At 35.6% G+C, this 20427-nt stretch overlaps 1 protein-coding gene and 1 long non-coding RNA gene across 8 annotated transcripts in view; one reads left to right on the top strand and one right to left on the bottom strand.

Annotated features, from left to right (window-relative positions):
• Positions 1 to 20427, top strand: part of STK33 (serine/threonine kinase 33) — a 70180-nt gene that overhangs the window by 32062 nt on the left and 17691 nt on the right. For 2 of the 7 annotated variants that reach the window (XM_087950934.1, XM_026668152.2), the window contains exons 3-8: positions 2036 to 2173; positions 5839 to 6125; positions 12031 to 12150; positions 14079 to 14192; positions 16991 to 17095; positions 18864 to 19002. In XM_087950934.1, coding sequence (XP_087807060.1) covers positions 5907 to 6125; positions 12031 to 12150; positions 14079 to 14192; positions 16991 to 17095; positions 18864 to 19002 — 697 coding nt within the window. In that variant the 5' untranslated portion in view covers positions 2036 to 2173; positions 5839 to 5906. Of the gene's footprint in view, positions 1 to 2035; positions 2174 to 5838; positions 6126 to 12030; positions 12151 to 14078; positions 14193 to 16990; positions 17096 to 18863; positions 19003 to 20427 lie in introns of those variants that run through there. The other 5 variants (XM_087950933.1, XM_087950932.1, XM_087950936.1 and 2 more) reach the window with 3 other exon arrangements.
• LOC148133308 (uncharacterized) overlaps positions 1 to 20427 on the bottom strand; it is a 188595-nt gene that overhangs the window by 157336 nt on the left and 10832 nt on the right. The gene's annotated exons all lie outside the window — the stretch shown is intronic.

Here is a 20427-nt window from a genome sequence, read left to right as displayed (position 1 = left end):
CCACCTCATCAGGAGCATGCCCAGGCGTTGTAGGGAGGTCATACAGGCACGTGGAGGCCACACACACTGAGCCTCATTTTGACTTGTTTTAAGGACATTACATCAAAGTTGGATCAGCTGTAGTGTTTTTTTCCACTTTAATTTTGAGTGTAACTCCAAATCCAGACCTCCATGGGTTGCTAAATTTGATTTCCATTGATAATTTTTGTGTGATTTTGTTGTCAGCACATTCAACTATGTAATGAACAAAGTATTTAATAAGAATATTTCATTCATTCAGATCTAGGATGTCTTATTTTTGTGTTCCCTTTATTTTTTTGAGCAGTGTATAATGAAAGGCTTTTAGTTTTCTTAGTATAAGTAAAGCTACAATTACACCGTATTGGCTTGAGCTATTTTATTAATATGCAATTATTGCTTTTAGGGATGAATAACATGACACTAATTCTTTAGCTCACAATGGACTTCCTATAGCATTCAAGACTAACTTAATGGGCCTTATAAAGATTTCCGTTATTTTCATTTTGAGTATTGAAAGCTTTTGTCAATTTAGAAAGAATAATAATCAAAGTTTCCCCCTACTTTTGTTTATTATCAGTCTTATGTTTAATTATGTTGCCTTGGTCTTTTTTGGTATGTTAGGAATGCTTTCAAATGAATTATGAAACAAGGAAGGCAAAAGAATGACCATTTGACATGGTTTGTTAACATTAAAAAGTTTAAGAGGTTCTTTAAGTTAATTATTTCTTGGCACCTGTGTGGTTGCACAGTTGTCCATTAAATAAATGACTGTATCATATGTCAGGAACAATTAATTTTTGTGCTGTGCTTGGTGTATCCTGTACGTTATATTAAGTGTTGAGTGAATAAAGTTTAAAGTGTGGAATAACTTTTTTCCCTTACATAATAAATGATTCTATTTGTTTTCCTTACAAATGAAAACTGGAGAAGCAAAAAAGGAGGAGGGGGACTAAAATCTGCATAAAGCTGTCAAACGTCAATATATTCAATTAAAACATATTTCACTTCTGAATTTTCCTAAATGACTTGCATTAGAAATAGTTTGGAAAATCCTAGGCCTGCTGATGTTGTGTTTTAAATACTGTAAGTATTGCTAAGATAGACAATGACCATTTGCATGAAATATAGAATGAAATATTAGAATATCTACTTTTAATAACTCAGCATGTTCATGTAAAAATGATAAACATGTCTTGCATGAATTTAAGACTAACTCGTATTTATTGGAAACCTCAGCACATAGATTAGAAGGCTTTTCTGCAAGAGAGGACTTTGATACATGTGATTTGGGCTTGCTTGCTAATACTGTAGTCCCATTTTGTGTTGATATTCAAATTATTATTAATGTGATTTTGAATAGAGAATTGTGTTTAAAATTGTTAACATGTTTTGAATTATTTGCCAAAAGTTTTAGTTTATTAAGAATGTTTGGTTCTTTGAGCTTGGAATATAGTAAAGAAGATAGTTTTGCTTTGTTAGAAAAAAATTATTCAGATTTAAACTGTTGGATTGAGGTTACAAATTCATTTCTTAAATTCTCTCCAATATTGAAACAGAAAGGCTGATCTCTTTGGTTCTGCAGCAGCAAAGTTTAATTTGTTGCTTCAAAACTGAATTGCCATTACACTGTATATTGATTATACTAATGGAGCCATGATGTATTATGGAGTGTCTGTGAACTTTATTTAGTAACTTCAATCTTTCAGTAATTTAGGGTTTAAAAACTGCTTTGGGACCTACAGGGGATGCTGAACTTGCCAAGACCCATGACTCACCTTCAAGACAAGCAATTCGTGGTATAGAATGAAGCGTTAAAGAACTATGTTTTCAAAACAAATAGAATTACATATGGTCTGACAAGCATTGTCTTGAATAAAATGAAATGAGATCCAAAGACAGGATTTCAAATGTTATCCAAGATTTCAAGTTCTACTAACTGATACATCCATATCAAACACATCTTTAATTATTCATAACTTAGTTTTGATTTCTTGTGATTTTATTGTCTTTTTAGATAGCTCATGAACATTAAAGGGATCAAATCTGTACTTTTGTCATTCAGTGGCATTCAGTGATTTCTATCTATCCAGTATTGCTACTATTCCTTTCCATGACAATATTGCCCATTTCATCATGGGCCTCACTTTATGAGGTAAGATATTTCTTTTACATTACATTAACTACTTCTTTTCTAATAATGGATGGTTATCTCTGGGGTAACATGGAGGAGGAGATTTGCAGGGAGTTAGGGACAGGCTGCAACATCACTCTGATTATGGGTGGGGTGAGAGAGGGTCTAGGCCATACTTGGGAAAAATGCCCTTTATGTATTACACTGGTTCTGGCCTCCTGTATTCAATCTCGTTTCCAAACCTACTGCTGCTGCTAAATACCAGGGCAGTCTGCAATAAAGACTCATCTGTGATTTAATCATGGTTGAGAAGGCTGACCTGGCTTTTGTTACAAAACATGATTGGGCATGGAGTTGAAATTTCTCTTTTTGGTTAACTACCTACCTGGATTTGGGTGATATCAGCCAAGAGCTTGGTATAGGAATGGTGGAGTAGCTATGACCATTATGAATAATCTGCTGGTGTTCAGGTGTGCTCTCTCATAGATAATCAGATATGGGACCCTATTTGTTAAATAGGGCTCTATTGATCAGCTGGGATTGTTGCTATTATACCATCAACCTTGCTTCACAGCAACCTTCCTGCCTGACCTTCTGGATTCCATGACTTAATTGGTGATGGAGATCTCAGGATTTTGGTCTATCTGCAGTCCCCGAAGCAGAATTTGCTCAAGAACTCATGGCCTCTGTGGTAATCAGAGACTTGACCTACCTCATCAGTGGCCTTGTACATAATAGTGATTATATATAGTTGATTTTTTTTTCTGTTGGGATAGTGATGGAATGATCTGGAGTTGGGAAACACTGCCATCATACATCTGTCAAGGTAACATCACTGATTCCCTTTAAGTTTTTTAGTGATGCTCACTGCCACAGGACACTGGCCACATTTAATTAGACCATCCCAATCTTAAATTCCAGAGTGAACTTATGGTTGTTCCTGAGGATATGTTTCATGATTTGACTGAAGCTTTAGTCACCACCTGAAATGAAAGGACAGCTAGAGCTTTGGATTGATTGCCTTATGCAACCTGTCCCCTCTCATTGATCCTGGGGCTTTCCCTGGTTTACAGAGGAACTGAGAGAAATAAAACTGGAGGAGAAATGCTTAGATCAGTACTGGAGGACAATGAGGGGTGAATCCGAGTACAAGCTAGAACTCCTATTAATGCCTACTTTGTGGTAGTAAGTACAGCCACAACTAGTATTTCTCCACTCTTATCGCATCTGCAAATAGCCAACTTGGTCCCCCTTGAAAAAGTGGGACCATAGTTCATATGCAGACTTTCTGGGAGAAATATACTATGTACCTATCAGATAAAATTGCTCCAAATTGAGCTCTGGCCTTGATAGAAGTCATGGAAGTCTCATGAAATTGATTGAAGACCAGTCTGGCTTGGTTATCTGGGATGAGGCTAATCCTGTGAATCCTGATTCAGTGGACAGGGTTCTTGGATCTCTAAGCTCAGCTAACTAGCTCCATGACTCTCCTGGTTAGCAAAGACTATGTGGTGAATTCTTGAGAGGAGGGCTTTTCTGCCAGTGCTCAGAGAGGGATAGTTTATTCCCTCCTAAAGAAACAATAGCTGAATCTAATCATGTTGAATAATTTTAGTCCCATCTCTAACCTTCTCTTATCTGGACCCTTTCAATCAGGTCTCAGACCTAGGTATGGGATTGATTGTTCTTGTGGATCATCTCTGATGAGGGTATGATGTGATTGCTGTGTCTGTCCTAGTTTTTGCTTGATCTCTAGCCTTTCCTTCTTCTGGGGCTGGTTTCAGCCAGTGTTGATGGAGGAAAGAAGTGTAACCCATAGTCCAATGTTCTCTTTTTAATAACTACATAAAGCTTCTGTGTAAGGCAATTCAACACATGAGGGGAGGCATCATCAATATTCTGATGGTATCCAGTTCTGTCTTTCTATCCTGGGGCAACAAAATGATGCTGTAGAGATTTTGCCTTGATGTCTGGAGGCTATGGGGGTCTGAATAGAGAAGCCAGCACCTCAGCTCTAACAAGATAGAATGGCTTTGGATTTTAAGGACCGCCTAGATTTGGGGATTTTAAATCTTTAGTTTTGGATATATTTGGACTACCCCAAACAGAACTGGTATGCACTTTCAAGATCATCCTGGATTCACAGCTTCTGCTTGAGCATCAGGTGGCAACCATGATCAGGAAGGCTTTTGAACAACTTCATTTTATTCACTTATTGTGCTCTTTCCTGGATCAGAACACATTGCTTGATCACCTCTTGAATGGATTACTGCAATGCACTGTACATGGGGCTGATCTTAATCCAGAATTTCTAGCTGGTTCAGAGTGTGTAGTTATAGGCACACTTTAGTTCAGTGGTCCCTAACTTTGGCGTTCCAGCTGGCAGGGGGGAAAGAGAACTGAGTTGTGTGAGGAGTGGCTGGCGTGCGTGTGCGCAGCTCAATTTGCATGAGCAGTGGGCTAGCATGCATGCACGCAGTTTGACTTGCATGAGCAGCAGACTGGCACATATGCACATGAGTGCCCCCAGCTGACCACTTGCACAAGTTGAGCTGTGCGCAGCCCAATTCTGAATAGGTCATGGCATGGTAGTGGGATGAGGCCTGGGGGTTGGGGACCCCTGCTTTAGTATAATGGTCCCCAACCTTTCTAGCTCTGTGGACCAGCAGCTGTAGCAACTATCCCCTCTTCCAGGGGGTGGTTTCACATGGGCAAGTTTCTTGCACAAATGCAGCTTTGCACGTGTGCATGCTTACCTACCACTTGGGTGACCTGGTTCCCAACAGTCTGTGGCCTGGTACTGTGCCATGTCGATTGTGGATCCCTGCTTTAGTACATTATATCTCTGCTCTATGAGCTCCACTGGATTCCATTCCATTTCATTGTGATTCAGGATGCAATTCGAGCTGCTGGTGGTCACCTATAAAGCCTTTCATGGCATAAATCTGAGAGATTTGTAGGTCTGCCTCTCCCCAGTTGTTTCTGTTTGTCACATTTGGTTTGATGGGAGAGGCATGGTGTGAGTTGCACTAGTTAAACAATTCATCTTGCTGGATTCAGAAAGCATATCTTTTCTGTTAAAACACTTACACTTGGGAATACCATTAGCCCTGAGATTAGATTTGCCCCAAACCTGGTTGTCACATTTATTGTGGCTTTATTATGCTTGTTGTATTGTCTTTATATATTGTTGGCCATCCAAAATAGATAGTGAAATGAGTGGTTATATATAGTAAATTTTAAAAAATAAACTAAAATAATACTAGATATAAAAAACACAGTGCTATTTTTTCTGCTTTGTAAACTGAATATATCAAGACCAACAGTTCTTTCCATTTTTATAGAATTCAGTAAGTTTTTTATTGAATTTTTACTTTGTACCCTCTTACTATAGAGTCATAAGGAGGTGATAATGATGATTTAACTTTCTTACTTATAGGAATTGTTTTACAGGCCCATTTTTTGTTGATTGTATTTTTAATACATGGGGAAATTCCCATAATTCTTTGTTGGAGTTTGCTTGGTGGAAAAATATTTTTACAATGATGTTTTTGGCTGTGCTTCTCCAAATTATCTGTCAATATCAAGGGTCTGTGTTTGTTACAATATTGTTGTTGCTTGCTAGTTACTACATATTTTATGCCCCCATAAATTTTCTCACCTTCTTGTTCTGCTTCTTTCAACAGTGCATACAGAGGTACCAATCTTTGTGCTACTATTTAATTTGCACAGCAGGATCCATACAATCAAACAAATGGCTGATCTTAATAAAGAAGAGAAGAATGTAAAATGCCTCAAGTGTTCTGCAACATTTCAACCTAGCAATCTTGTATCTTCTTGTCCCTATTGCAAAAAGGATTCTGTGTGCTCTGGAGGAACTGTAGTAGAAACCTCAGCTGTAACAACTGATAAAACAAATGAGATTTTAGAACCCGAAGAAGGCCCCTCAAGAAAACAATCTTCTGTAGAAGATGTAAGGAAACAAAATTTAGATATTTTCTTGTCTCCCTCTGCCCTGCACTGATTTACTTTGAAATTATTTTCTATGGCACTTACATAACAATAGTTGCAGAAAGACACAGACACACACACACAGACACACACACACACACGACATTTGCTATCTACAAATTCTTACCCACAAACCCAGACAAATATGTCAGGATCGGAGCTTTTGCCCTGTACAATTGTACTGAAACAGCAGTGATTTTTCCTTAAAATATGTATCCTGTTCAAATCTTGGATGGAGCTTCCTTTTGAAATGGGGTTGCGTTTTATATGCATTTGACAGCTGAGAAATTTAGCCATGGACGTTGTATCATATATCAATTGCTTTATAGACTATTTCGTCTTGTTCCTTCTCTTATGAAAGCCTATTATGATACTGTAACTTCTCATTCTTTTCTAAATAGGCAAACTCCTAGTTACCGACTCAATATCTAGTTACTCTTTACTGGTCTTCAAATGAGTGCTTCATTTATCACACTAATTGTAACTGAGGACTATCTGCAGCCTATTCTGTTGCCTTTTCCCATCTGTTCTTTCTTCTGATGGGGTCTGACTTCATGTATTCAGATGGTGATCCAGTTTCTGGAAAAATTCTTCTAATGTCTTATTAATGACACTATAGGTTGGAATGGAATTCCTAGCATTCATCAACAACTAACTGATCTGTCAGGTGTAGCTGTACTCTTAAGTTACTCCTATGTGGAAAATAACAAACCTAAGGATCTGCTTTCAAGAATGTGTAATGTTTTGAGTTTAATCAAGACAGTTTAATCAAGACAGGATATTACATTTATAACAAATACATTTGCAGCCATTTGAAAGCACTGGTTTCCTTTTCCCTTACTTATTAGATTCCTCTGTATTTGTATCCCTACTTGTAAGATAGGAAGCTACTCAGTGAAAGAAATAATAAGTAGCAGATTACATTAGATAACTCATTTTGGATCCACTTCCCCAATTTTAATTGTTCAATTTTGGCAAAAATATAACAGAAGGCCTGAATGGATGACATCTCCAGTCAGAGGAAAAGGATCACAGAGTGACATCTTATTGATTCTCTGTAATCTCCTTCAGAGAAGGATATAATGGATCCTGGTAACTTACTGAATAGGTTCTAAAATTGGTATAATGGGCATGCAGGTATAATGATTCTGTGTACAGAATTGGTCTAGAAAGTGGCACCAATGAATTTCTATTTGACCCCATGGTATGTTAAATATTTTATTCTCAAACACCTTTCAGAATTTTCAGCAAATATACGCAATAAAATAGGTTATCCAAGATTTAGAATAGGGTATTTTTTCCCTAGGCATTTAAATTTGAGAGATACCTTAGTCATCTTTGTATTTTTGTTTTCTCATGTTCATGTTTTTATAGATTAATTATATACTTAATGATATATGGTTTAATGATATATGATTTAAATCATATGAATTAATTATGTATTTTAATGCATTGCCATAAACTAATGTTATGTTTATAGTAATTTTTAGTAGAGTAGAATGGTGATATACAAATATTTTAGTAAAGGATGAAATACAAATATTTTGAAATAAGTAATGAATGACTGCACTGATTTTATAAGAGACTCTTATTCCAAGGTAAAGAAAAAATTAAAAAGCCTTTTATTTCATTTTAATCCAGTATAGTGAGGTTTTTCTCTCTCCCTTTTTGGCTGGTAGAGTTGTATTTTTCTCCTATCATAATATTGTTAGAAATGTGCATTTAAGAATAGAGTTAAGGCAAAAATTGCAGAAAAAAGGGTAATTTATTTCTTCCTGTAAATTAGTTTCTTTAAAGAGGCTCTCTTAAAATGAAGAGGTAAAGTTTTATACAATGATATAAATCATATTTAAACATGCCATGAATAACCAATATCTGGGATAGAAAATGGAATTGAGACAGTATGACAGGAATGGAAAATTTCTGAATCATATGACAAGTTACCATGACTGGCAAAAGAAGGATATGTCATCCATGCAAATATTGCCTGGCTTTTTGAGTACCTTGTTTTTTAAAAGACAGTTTTCACAACAATGTCATTCAAATTTCCAACAGCATAGATTTATTTATTTTATTTATTTATTTTACTTTATTTATTTTATTTCCCGATTCCAGCAATTAGCTTCAATCTAGCCCCTTCAAATCTATGATTACTGTAATCTGTGGATTGCATGACTCATCATATGTTTTTATGGTGAAATTTGAAAAGTATGTCACTGCCGATTCTATAGCATATATTCTTGAAAATAAATATTTGTTGGAAAAATAATTTCCGATGCTTAAAAAAATGTAATTTCATATACAGGTATATTTTTTGCATTTTTTTTGCTGTATTTTTTTTTGTGGTTGCCAAGTAAATTAAACAGTATGATCCCCATTTGTCCCATTGTACAATTATACATGTACTCCTTTGTTTGTTCAGATATCTGTATATGTAACCCTAGTCACATGCCCTGTTCCCCATATCCTGAGATTAACATTGAGACATCTAACATGGTTTTTGTGGAGCTTATGGATGAAATGTGAGCTGGTTGCAATCTTAAAACTCACCAGAAATTAACAAACCAAAAACGTTTGGCTCTACTCTTCAGTGACACTATCATGTTATCTCTTTTGGGTGTCCAGGAGGCTAACCCCTGACCTTCAAGATTCCTTGCCTTGCACTAAGATATCAAAATTTGTATGAAAAGAAATATGCAAGCCTGCTGACTAGATGGGGCATGCTAAGCATGGGACTTTTTAGTTTCACTTGTTTCATATGAAACTTATTTATCATTTACTTGTTTCTTCTTTCTAAAATTTGTTTTATTATAATATCCATAGCATGGATATTATTTTTTTCACATGTTGAATATTATATTAATTTAATCTTTAATTGAGTAACCTATAAGAAAATATGCAGTGTCATTTCCTTTTAATTTATATTTGCTTACCTGCAGATGAGTCTGCTACTGTAATTATTTAATTTTAAATTGATGAGAAAATGCTAAATCATTCACAATAAATTGAGCTCATAGTTTTTCCTCTTTGGCTATATATTTCCTCTTTGAATTTTGCACTTAAAGGGTTTTAAATTATGTACCGTATCTTCAGGAATGTTTTTAGAACGTCATGTTTGTTATAATTGAAATTATGTGTTGCTTTTTATTCAGGCTGCTCCAAACGTGCAATATTTAAGCATACACTCAATTGTGAAAACATTCATGAGTTAGACTTTTTTAGTTGTATTCCTCATACATAATTCAGCTTCATTTTGAAAGGCATGTTAAAATTAGCCATTAGGCTTCATATTCATTAACTTGTATAAGTGATTATGTATATACGTTATGCTTGTGGAGCAAGCATATGCTATGCCATTGAACTATGACACTTAGGGAACATAACTTGTCTGCCCAATATAAACAAGACAAAGTAGGCCTGCTTCAGGAACCAGAGATTGTGCAGGCATGTTCAAGATCCAAGCAGGGATGGGATCCGACTGGTATAACTACCGGTTCTGTCTATTAGCGTCACGCGCGCATGTGCAAGTTGTGCGAGTGCAATTTACAACCTACTGAGCTGCCCAGACAGCTGAGCAGCACTGCATGCAAATGTGCAGCAGTTGGAAAAGCCCTTGTTTCCTGCTTTTTCAACTGCAGCTGTGTCACGCAAAGCAGCTACAGTTGAAAAAGCAGGAAATAAAGGTCATGTAAGAGCCTGGGCGGGTGGGTGGGCCACAACAGCAGCAGACATAGAACCAGTTCTATGTCTGCTGCTCTTCAAAGCAACCGGTTCTACAGAGGTGGAGAGAACCGGTAGAAACCCACCCCTGGATCCAAGTATACTTCAGGACTCAGATTTTGGCTAATGTTTTCCAGAAAAGAAAAGAAAAAAGAAATGTTTATTTTCAATAGGAATGAGCAGCTGCAGCTGCAAGATTCAGTTTAATTCTAAACAGTGATTCACAAAATAATCTGATTTTTTGAATTTGATCATTCAGTTAAGAACCAAAAGTCCCATTGATTGTAATAGGAAATTATATTTTTGTATTCATTTCTATTTGGCATAATTTAGTTTATGGGTATGGAAGTAATTTATTAGGGATATAATCCTGCCCAAGTATATACAAAGAACTCCAGTTGTTTTGTTAGAGAATTATTTATTGAAGAATAGAACTTCTGATAATCTATCTCTTGACAGAATTGGATGAAACATATAAAAGTGACACAACACCTCTGATGGGCTCAAGTTTGCTAGTTTGCATATTTTAAGTTTAGAGAAACTAATAGATAAAGGTAAATACATGCATACATGCTAGTCGTTTCTGGCTCTAGGGGGTGGTGCTCATCTCTGTTACAAAGCCGAAGAGCCAGCGCTGTCCGAAGAAGTCTCCGTGGTCATGTGGCCGACATGACTAAATGCTGAAGGCGCACAGTGCTGTTACCTTCCCACCAAAGTGGTCCCTATTTTTCTACTTGCATTTCTACATGCTTTTGAACTGCTCTGTTGGCAGAAGCTGGGACAAGTAACGGGAGCTCACTCAGTTATGCAGTGCTAGGGATTCGAACCACCAAACTGCCAACCTTTCTGATTGAACAAGCTCAGAGTCTTAAGACACTGAGCCACCATGTCCCTTCTACAAAAATAACAATAGAGAGTATCCAAAAAAGATATATTCTCTCCTTAGTTTCTATACCTTTTATAGATATTCTTAAGAAAATTGTCATGAACATTTCAAAAAGGAAGCTCCTCTGTTAACATCCTTTCATTTTGTTTCATCTGTAACATTGTTGGAAGGTTATATAAAAATAGAAACATAATAGATATGTCCCACAGCATCAAAAGTGAATTATTTCAGAAAAATGGGGGGCAGGATTGATGAAGTAATGAATAGAAAGCAATTTAAGGGTTTATTTTAAGGGAGTTGTATCAAAGTCACAAAAATCATAATTGGGTATATGCATGGATGCAGAGCAAACAGTGGAAGAGATGGAAGGCTTGAACATAATATGACAGCAAATATTATGCTTCCCTAAATCTCTCCAAGACTAACCAATCTGTTTTAATATTCAAGTTTTAGAAAAGAAAAATATTAAATAGCACTGCAGCTAGAGAAGCCAGTACAATATTGAAATTGAAATAACAGCTGTCTCTTGCCCTTCCTCATCTTTGCTTTGAAGAGAGGCTTTGCATTCTTCTTATATTTCTCCCCGAAAGCTCAATGTGTCATTTTTTATTTTTATTTTTGCAAATAAACTGGCTCAGGATTCTATGAGTCTCTAAAACACATATGTACACAACCTCAGAAGGAGTCAGATCCTTTGGAGCAGGGCTGTCAAACTCCTGGCCTGCGGGCCAAATGCATCAAGCGCCAGCCACACCCACGCACGGTTTAGCGAAGGAGAAAACACTGCTGTGACAACATGACTTTGACATCCCTGCTTTGAAGGAATATTGCTGTGATGTTAACCTCTCCTGGATACCTATGAATCAGATTGATTCAATTTTGAATTCAGTTGATTTTGAATATATTTCAGTTTTAGCCATTAATTGAAACTGGACATAAACATTTGACAAAATGTTCATGAATTTAAATTGTCATAGTTAAATTGATCAAAATGTGTCTGTATGGAGGAGAAAGCTCAGTTCTGATGTAACATGTTGCAAGAATATTTTCTCTATTATATAAGGTAGATTTATACTGAAGTGTTCTTTTAAGCCAGTTAAGTTTGTCTTTTTTAGTTCCCGTCCCACTTCATATATTTTCTTTATTTGTAATAAGTTACATAAAATGTATCTCATATGCTTGAAGCTATTTCAAACAGTATATAGTCTTTAAACAGTGGCTTGTGTTTTAATTTCATGCTTTTCTTTTTATGTTCCTAAAGATGTCAAAGACAGACTTAACAGACTCTCACAAAAAAATGCTTGTTACCCCAGGCATTCGTGGCAATATTGCGGAATGCAAAATCCCACATACACGAATAGATGATGGAGCAGCTATTCAGGTTTGCAATTCAGTATCATTGTGAAATGTTGTTGTAACTTTTAAGTATGATATTATGATAAGGACATAATGGTTTAGGATTGAGTAGGTTGGAAAAAAGTTTAAAGCCATAATATGGAAATATTTAAAGTCAAGAACAAGCTACTGAATTTTCCAGAAATCATCAGTCTCAAAATTAAATCGAATGAAATGGATTTTGGACTAACTTACATTACACTATTTAGAACACATTTGCAAAATATTTGTGCAGACTACTTCTTTGTACTCAGAGAAATTATATCAACCTGGCACACAAATGATTAGATGGTTGCATCTAAAAAATTATTCTAGGGATTCTGCCCCCCCCCTCCCCCCCAGTGCAGTTATGATTCAAAAGACATTCTGCTGTTTATCAGAACTGGCTTAAAACAGCATGCTTTATTCAAACACAAGGGTACTAGCTGTGAGTAATTTGGATTATTCAGGATAATAGGATTGACCACATAACTTGCTCAAGGAGACATTCTCACACAATTTTAAGTTGTGTTGTAACACATACAATCATTTCACACAAAATTAGAGCTTATTATTGCAGGCATCCCAGGAATATAAAGAATTCATTTGGGGACTGCATTTCTGATGCACCATGTTAGCTTTAAGGGAGATTGAAGAGATTATCATTTCAAAAACAGGGACAAGAAAAATGATATTGGGTGGAAAAACCCAGCCTTAAAAAAAACACCTTTCTGAAAACCAGAGAAAGAGGACAAATTTTTGTCAGAGAGCTAGTTTGGTCAGGTAATCAAGGCACCAATGTAAAACTCAGGAATATGTGAGTTCTAGAGTCCTACCTTAAACATGAAAGCCTGATGGATGATTTTGGACCAGTCCTCTTTTTTCAGCACAATTCACCTCACATGGTTTTTGCTGTGGGGAAAATGAGAGGAAGGAGTATATTTACCACCTTGACTTATTTATAAAAATAATAAAGGCAGGATTAAAAAAAAGAAAAAAAAAAAAATGGTGGCCCTTATATGAGTGGCCCTTGAGCTGGGATTCAGAAAGCTAGACAACTGAGTTTTGTAGAAAAAACCAAACTGATATGAGGAGAGAACATAACCTGAAGGAGATTTACAGGAAGAAAAATATTGAATTTAAGAAAGCTGTTGTGCCGAAGGGTATATCTGGGAAAATAATCTCTGTGAATGCTTTTACTGGTAGTTTATAATGCTCAGTTTTAACATACTGGTGATGAAGGAAAGATTTGTACTCTTTTCAGTTAACCAGCCATTTACACCTTGAGAGTAGTTGAAACCATTTAGGGGTTAATCTGTGTCTCTAAAATACCCGAATCAGAGTGCAAATGAGAGTAGGAACATTTAATAATGGAATTTTATTTTTTAGCAACACTGTAGTTTTTACAAAGTCTGATTTTTCTAGTTAGTTGCTTTGCATCTTTTATATTGTTACTCCTGTCCCATAATTCTCTAAACTGGGGCTAAAGATCAGTCTGCCAAATATTTCTGGATAAAAAAGGGCAAATCCAGGGCATTTGTACTTGAGATTAGGAGTAAAAAACTTTATTTATATCATTTAAAAAAATAATCAGCTACAAAAATGGCATTAGATTTAAAAGGAATATAAATTAGAATACATTACCTTAAACACCCCAAGCATTAAACTGGAAACAGAGGGAACTGCCTATAGTGAGCATTTTAAAAAATGAGGAATTCTAATTATTTTTCTTTTTTAATTCATTCAATTTTATTGTCCCTTCTATTGACTTGTACTTTGTTTTTCTTAATGCATAAAACATCATCTACAGGTAATTGTGCATATTTATCATCTCCGTAATATACATTTGGTGATTTCTTGGAACTATCTTCTAAGTATCTTTCTTCTGTACTTTGTCCTCTTATTTATTTATTTACATATTCTCTATGTCTGCAGCAAATTTATTCTTTTGGAAGGAAATTAGGACAGGGCAGCTTTGGTGTAGTGATTGAAGTAAAACACAAAAAAACAGGCGTAAAGTGGGCAATGAAGAAAGTGAACCGTGAAAAGGTTGGTATTTGTAATAGACAAAGAATTTTTCACCTTCTTGGCAATGATTATCTTATTTTAACATTTAATTTGAATAACCATGCTATAATTATGAGTTAAGTTTCTACTGTAGTTGGGAAATATTGATTATTGTGCATTTATTATTCAACATTTTATGGGAGATATAATAATGTTAATTTACTTTGACTATAACTGTGGGACTGCAGATATATCAAATGAAATAAAAAGTTTTACAATGCAGCCTAATATATTGTACAAATCAAGATAGTTCATTTCAATAAATGTTATGATAAAAGACTACTTTTAAAAACTTTAATAAGTGATATTGGCAATATCAAATATGTAATGATCAAATTATAAAGTATGCGTGTTTTACTCAAATTAAACCCTTTCAAATAAGATTGTGCAGGCATATGAGATTAAATCATTAAACTTCCAGCAAGTATCACTGAGACGTGACACCATTTTTAAAAAACAACATGATATGTTATAAAAATCAAAGTAAGATCAAAAATGTCAGCAATGAGCTTTAATGATTTAAAGAATTGTAATGAAAAGTGGCAGTTACAAAGTTAACATATAGATACTAACAGTACTGCCAAATGTATATAGATGTGACTTAGAAAAGACTGAAACAAATATGTTCTTTGCTGTTCTGGCAAAAATGAACATGGGAAGAGTAAATGGATCTGAATAAAATTTAATTAACTTTAGGGACCTCATTTTGTAAATATAAGTGGGTGTTTTGGATTGGATGATTTAGAGCAGCTTTCAGCATACATATAATTCTAAAAACCAATTACAGACCCTTGGAGAGGCTTCTATAAATATATAGAGCTTTTATAAATGTAGGAAAAACAATAGTTATTTTTGACTGAATAATTGACTTTGATTTAAAGAATTGATTTCTTTAATTACAATATTTAAAATACCAATAAGAGCCATTCAGAGAAAAATGGCTCCTCACCTTTTCTACTACGTATCGTTAATAGTGAGTAGATAGGAAGATTTCATTAATACATAGAGGTGAAGCACTTCCTGAATTATGTGAATTCTGATTAACTCTAGCTTTGTGTGTAAAGAAATGCAATGTACTTAGGAGGAGAAATCTTTCTGGCATCTTTCATGTGGCAGAAAGCACTGCCTGGTGAAGGTGCCTGGCAATGCAGTCCAGAAGTATCAGGGACTATCCATGAGGTGGGCATCCCCCTATGTGATGAGAAGCAATTGCATTTAAGGATATTGATCCCACCAGACCCTTTCTGTACCCATTACCTGGTGAGGAAATGTTGGATAGTTTAGATTCCCACATATGTAAACATTGATGTTCATAAGTCTTCTAATAATGTGAATGTTATGGTACCTCAAGGAGTGGCTGTAAACCACTCCTTGAGATCTGATTGGAATCTGTTTCTAATTAGATAGTTCATTAAGAAAAACCATGCCTAGGGTCAACATTGATCAAGTGGTATGGGGAACAACATTAGGCAAAAGAGATTATAATAGCATTTCTAGCTCAGGTGAGAAAGTGATAACACCATATTTACACAAAGAAAAAGCAACCTTAAATTTATTCTACTTAAACGAAAGAGTAGAAACAACTTACCCACCTTATCATTTGTCAACTTGTTTGTTCTTGGAAGCTGGAGGGTTATGTGAAGGTTATGTGAGGTACTTTTTCTGTGATTTAATATTTGTAAGCTGTCCAGAGTCACTTTTGTAAGATGGGTAGCAGCTATGTAAATCATATACATACGTAAACAAAAAACAAACTCCAAGCATGTGTCTTTATACAGGTAGTTAATAGAGCCACACTTTAAAAAAAAGTATAGGGAAAAGATAAAATGCATTGTATTTCTAAGGAATGCATATGCATATATTGTCAGTGATATCTGCTATAAATATTTTTGTGTTTGTCTGTTTGCAACAAACAAATGGTGTAAGGAATAAGGGGGGGAGTGACAAAAAAATCAGTGGTTCTCATGCCAGAGCAAACTGTTATGTTAACAAAGACCAAATAATCCAAGGCACTATCAAAAGAATAGTAAAAATGTCTGTTGACTTCAGACAGCAGGTGGAAAATGCTAAAATGTATATCTTGAATCCTGGACCTATATATAGGCTTTGCCTTTTGTGTATTGCAGCGGGCAAATTTTATCTTGCTTAGTTTTGTCCAGAAGCCTTCTGCTTCTGTTTGAATCAAGGTTCAAACATTTGGAGTGCATGATTTCCTGCTCTCCCTTGTATGTGACAAATAGCCTGGTAGCTTTACAAATCAAACTGAGAAAATACTGCATATCAGGGAACTTCATAAAATATTGTTTGTTTGACTGATTGATTATGTGCCATCAAGTTACGGTAGACTGTGCCAACCATATTTTCTTCATCATGATGTGTCCCTAATCCAGGCCTTCACGTCTTCCAGCCCTGCAGTCTAACTAGTATAGCTGAATCTATCAACTTCACAGTATCCTCTTCTCTTTCCTTCCATCACATAAAGTGGCATGAAGTAGACATTTGGATGATTTTTATTTTTATTTTGTATTTTGTTACCCCAACCAAATATTCAGTTGCACAGTTGGCTTTGTTGCTTCTTGTTGAGACTCTTGCAGTGTCTGATAAACTCCATAGCCTCAATCTCAAGTTCTTTCTATAGAAATGTATTTTCGATATGTTTACCGCCTTGAGTTATTTGTAAAAATAGTAAAGGTGTGATACAAATTAATAAATTAAAAGAACAAACAAAAATAATCAAATTTAGTATTGTTCGTAAAAAATAATACTTTTGTCACATTAAGGCTGGGAGTTCTGCTGTAAAGCTACTTGAACGAGAAGTAAGCATTCTGAAAAGAGTAAACCATGAGCATATAATACATCTTGAAGAAGTGTTTGAGACGCCAAAGGTAAGATTTCACAAATGTAGCTCCCAGGATTCAGTTAATATGTGGAAAACAAGATATAATGATGGCAGTTAGTTATATTATAATTGATGTGCTCCTAAATTCTTAAAAGTAGTGTTAAGCCTTCCCTAACTACTTTCTTGTGGTTTGGATCAAAACGTCCTTCTCTATTATTTAATGCTACATATTTTTCTGTCTCTCTGTTTCAAATTTGCAGCATTCAGGTATCTTTTTTTCTGAACAAATCTGAGATTAGCTTGCATACTCTGAAATGCATTTATTTTCTTTGCCAATTCAGACTTGATGAATGTCAGATCATTCTTATATTGGTTGGTAGTTAAAAATGGTGAGATGGCAGTTATAGCTAAGTGACTGAAACCCCATCCCTTTGCAAAAAAAAAAAAAAAGTTGCTATGACTACCACCTTGCGTTTTGACCCATAGACTGTGGTGTTTGTTACTTGTTTCCATTGGGATTGCTATATATGGTAGCTTTTCCCTGTCAACTATTTATGTTTTCATTAATTAAATTATTACCTACTGCAATCTAATCCAATTTTCAATGGTTTACAAATAAAATGAACATAATAATAAATTCACTATAACACCTCCTCCCCCAGACATAAAACATATACCATCCATTACGATTCAAATGCCTTCCCAAAGAACTCAGTCTTCAGCTTCTGCTTGGAAAATGATCAGCATTAGGACTAACCTAACCACCACAAAGTGGGAAGCCAAACCAACAAGAAAAAAAAAAACAAAACAAAAACAAAAAAACGGACAAACAAGAAAGGAAAACCGAATTCGGAGGGGGGGGGGGATACCCCCAAACTAAAAAACCAACGTTAAATTACCAAAAACCCAAAAATTAATTTTTAGTTTCTGTGGGGAAGGGGGTTGGAGGGGGGGTTGGGGGGGGGGGTTTTTTTTTTTTTTTTTTTTTTTTTTTTTATTATATAAAAATTATACAAATAATATTTAATAAATTAAAAAAAAAAGGTAAAAAAATAAATAAATAAATAAATAAATAAAGTGGGAAGCCATTCAAAACACCAGTGCTGCCACCTTAAAACATACCTTCTTCCTTTTGAATTCCTGAAAATTGGGAGCAATTGGTTGCCTCTCCTGGCACCATTGCAAATTCCAGTGAGAAGATGCATTCCTATAAATAACCTGAAATCAGACCATAAGAATTAACACCAGTGCTTAAAATTGCACTTGAAAGATAATAGGCAACCAATGCAGGGCCTAAAATATATACTATCACATAATCTCATCTGAGCCCTAAATTTCCCCATCAAGCTAAAGAAGTTTACTGAAGTGTTTAAAGGCAGTCACATGTAGAACGCTTTGGTGTAGTCTGGACAAGTGGTGATGGTAACCTGAGCCACTGCAGCTCTCATTATAGATCTAGCTACAATAGGTTTACCAGCTGAAGCTAGGCAATCTCCTCCTCCCCATCCCCATGATGTCGTATTCTGCAGCAGGATTCTAGGATGACATCCAAACTGGTCCTACTCCTTCAGCTACAGTATCTCTGTGTCTACAGTCATCAGTGTGGCCAAAAAGTATTGGGTGAAAGCCCTCACTGATATTGAAGTTTCAATGTTAAATCTGGAGCCACCAAGAGTTTTGGAACATGCTGAATAATTATTTTGGAAAATACCCATCGATTAAAGTTATTCCCACATTACTTCTTCAGTTCAATATACTATGTAAGCTAAGGTGGTGGTACATAGACACACAAATATATTCTTTATTAATGTCAGCGGGTGTATCTTATAATGGAGTTATGCGAAGATGGAGAACTTAAAGAAATTCTTCAAAGAAAAGGTCAATTTTCAGAGAACGAGACTCGGCATATAATCCAAAGTCTTGCATCAGCAATTGCTTATCTTCACAAGAAAGGTAAGAATGTTCTTTTTGTACTATATTTAATAATTGCAGTTTTCCTTGTACTTTTAGCTGAAAATCATTTTTCTACCGTAATTATATTTTTAGTATAATAGATAAGTCAATAAGTAGTTTATTCAAAGGTAGTAAAGAAATAGAATATTTCTAATAATCATTATTTTCTTATTATTTCTGTGGATATAAGTTCTAATCAAGAAAGTTGTTCAATGCAAATGAATGGGATGTCTTTTTCAAAATAATCTCTCCATTTCATCACTCCTGGATTGGAGGTTCAGAAAAGACCCACTGTGTAACAAGAACTGCTATTAGAAAGTCAAAGAAAACATACACAAATAAAACATAGAATCTGTGATGACCTGGCGTGTGGCACAAAGGTAACACAGTCAAATAAGCAGTAAGAGTCCCTTTATTACCTCCAACTTTGCCCTCAATGTCCAGGTTACCTTCGGCTGGAGAAAACCTCTCCCAGCAATAGCCTTTAACTGTAGAAAATTCAGTCCAAAACAAGGTACATACAAACTGTAACTAAAAATCCAAACAAACCAAGCTGAAATAATTAGCTTGACAGGGCAGGAAAAGGAATTTCAGACTTGAAAGCACAGCAAAACTCACACAGTTGGGAAGACGCCAGGAACACAGATAAGCCACAATGATACAAGATAAATTCATGTTTGCTCCCAACAGCTTTCTGCACATAGCTTCCTTTTTTATACAGCTGCACCTAATGAAGGGAATCAGGGCCCTCCTTTCCTCTCCTCCCCTTAAGCCACGTAACTCACATTGCTCCCTTCTCTGTTCCTCCTTATGTGCCCTAGGATGAAGAGGGGGTGGGCCTGGATCTTCCTCTGAATTCCCTCTCCCTTGCTATACCTGTTCCCTGCTCTGCCCAGCCGGACTTTGCCCTTCCCCAGTTTCTTCCATAGCCAACGGAGCCACATTCCCACTCCCTGTCAGCTGTTCAGCTTCCCCCTCCGAGTCAGATTCCAATAGGGGCATGACAGAATCTCTTGCACGTGCTTTTGTTTTTCAGCCAGTTTGTTTTAATGTTGTATAAAACATTTAATAAAATTTGACAAAATATCCTTTCCTTCTAAAGTGACATTACAAACTGATGCCCCAAAACCAGTGAGGTTAGCAATGAATGTGCTACTTCTAGAAATATTTGGATCCATTTCACAGCATACTTATCAAGTTTGGGCTTTTCATTTTTATCAATGTAAATTTGGACAAAGGTTAATATGGATTCTGACTCTTTAAACAATGATCAATGTGAGCATTTGTGTATAGCTTTCAGTAATCTTTATTAAGAGAATTAAGAAGATAATGTTTTAGAGAAGGGCCTTGAGGAGAGATTATATCTTTCTAAGATTATATCCTAATTTGTTTACCTTGGTTTTGAATGGACAATTGATGAGACAA

This window comes from Notechis scutatus, chromosome 1, assembly GCF_049901735.1.
Source record: "Notechis scutatus isolate UNSWTSFEM ecotype Mainland chromosome 1, rNotScu1.2, whole genome shotgun sequence".
NCBI lineage: Eukaryota > Metazoa > Chordata > Lepidosauria > Squamata > Elapidae > Notechis > Notechis scutatus.
The sequence above is the reverse complement of the archived record's forward strand: the minus strand, read 5'-3'. Positions and strand labels throughout refer to the sequence as shown.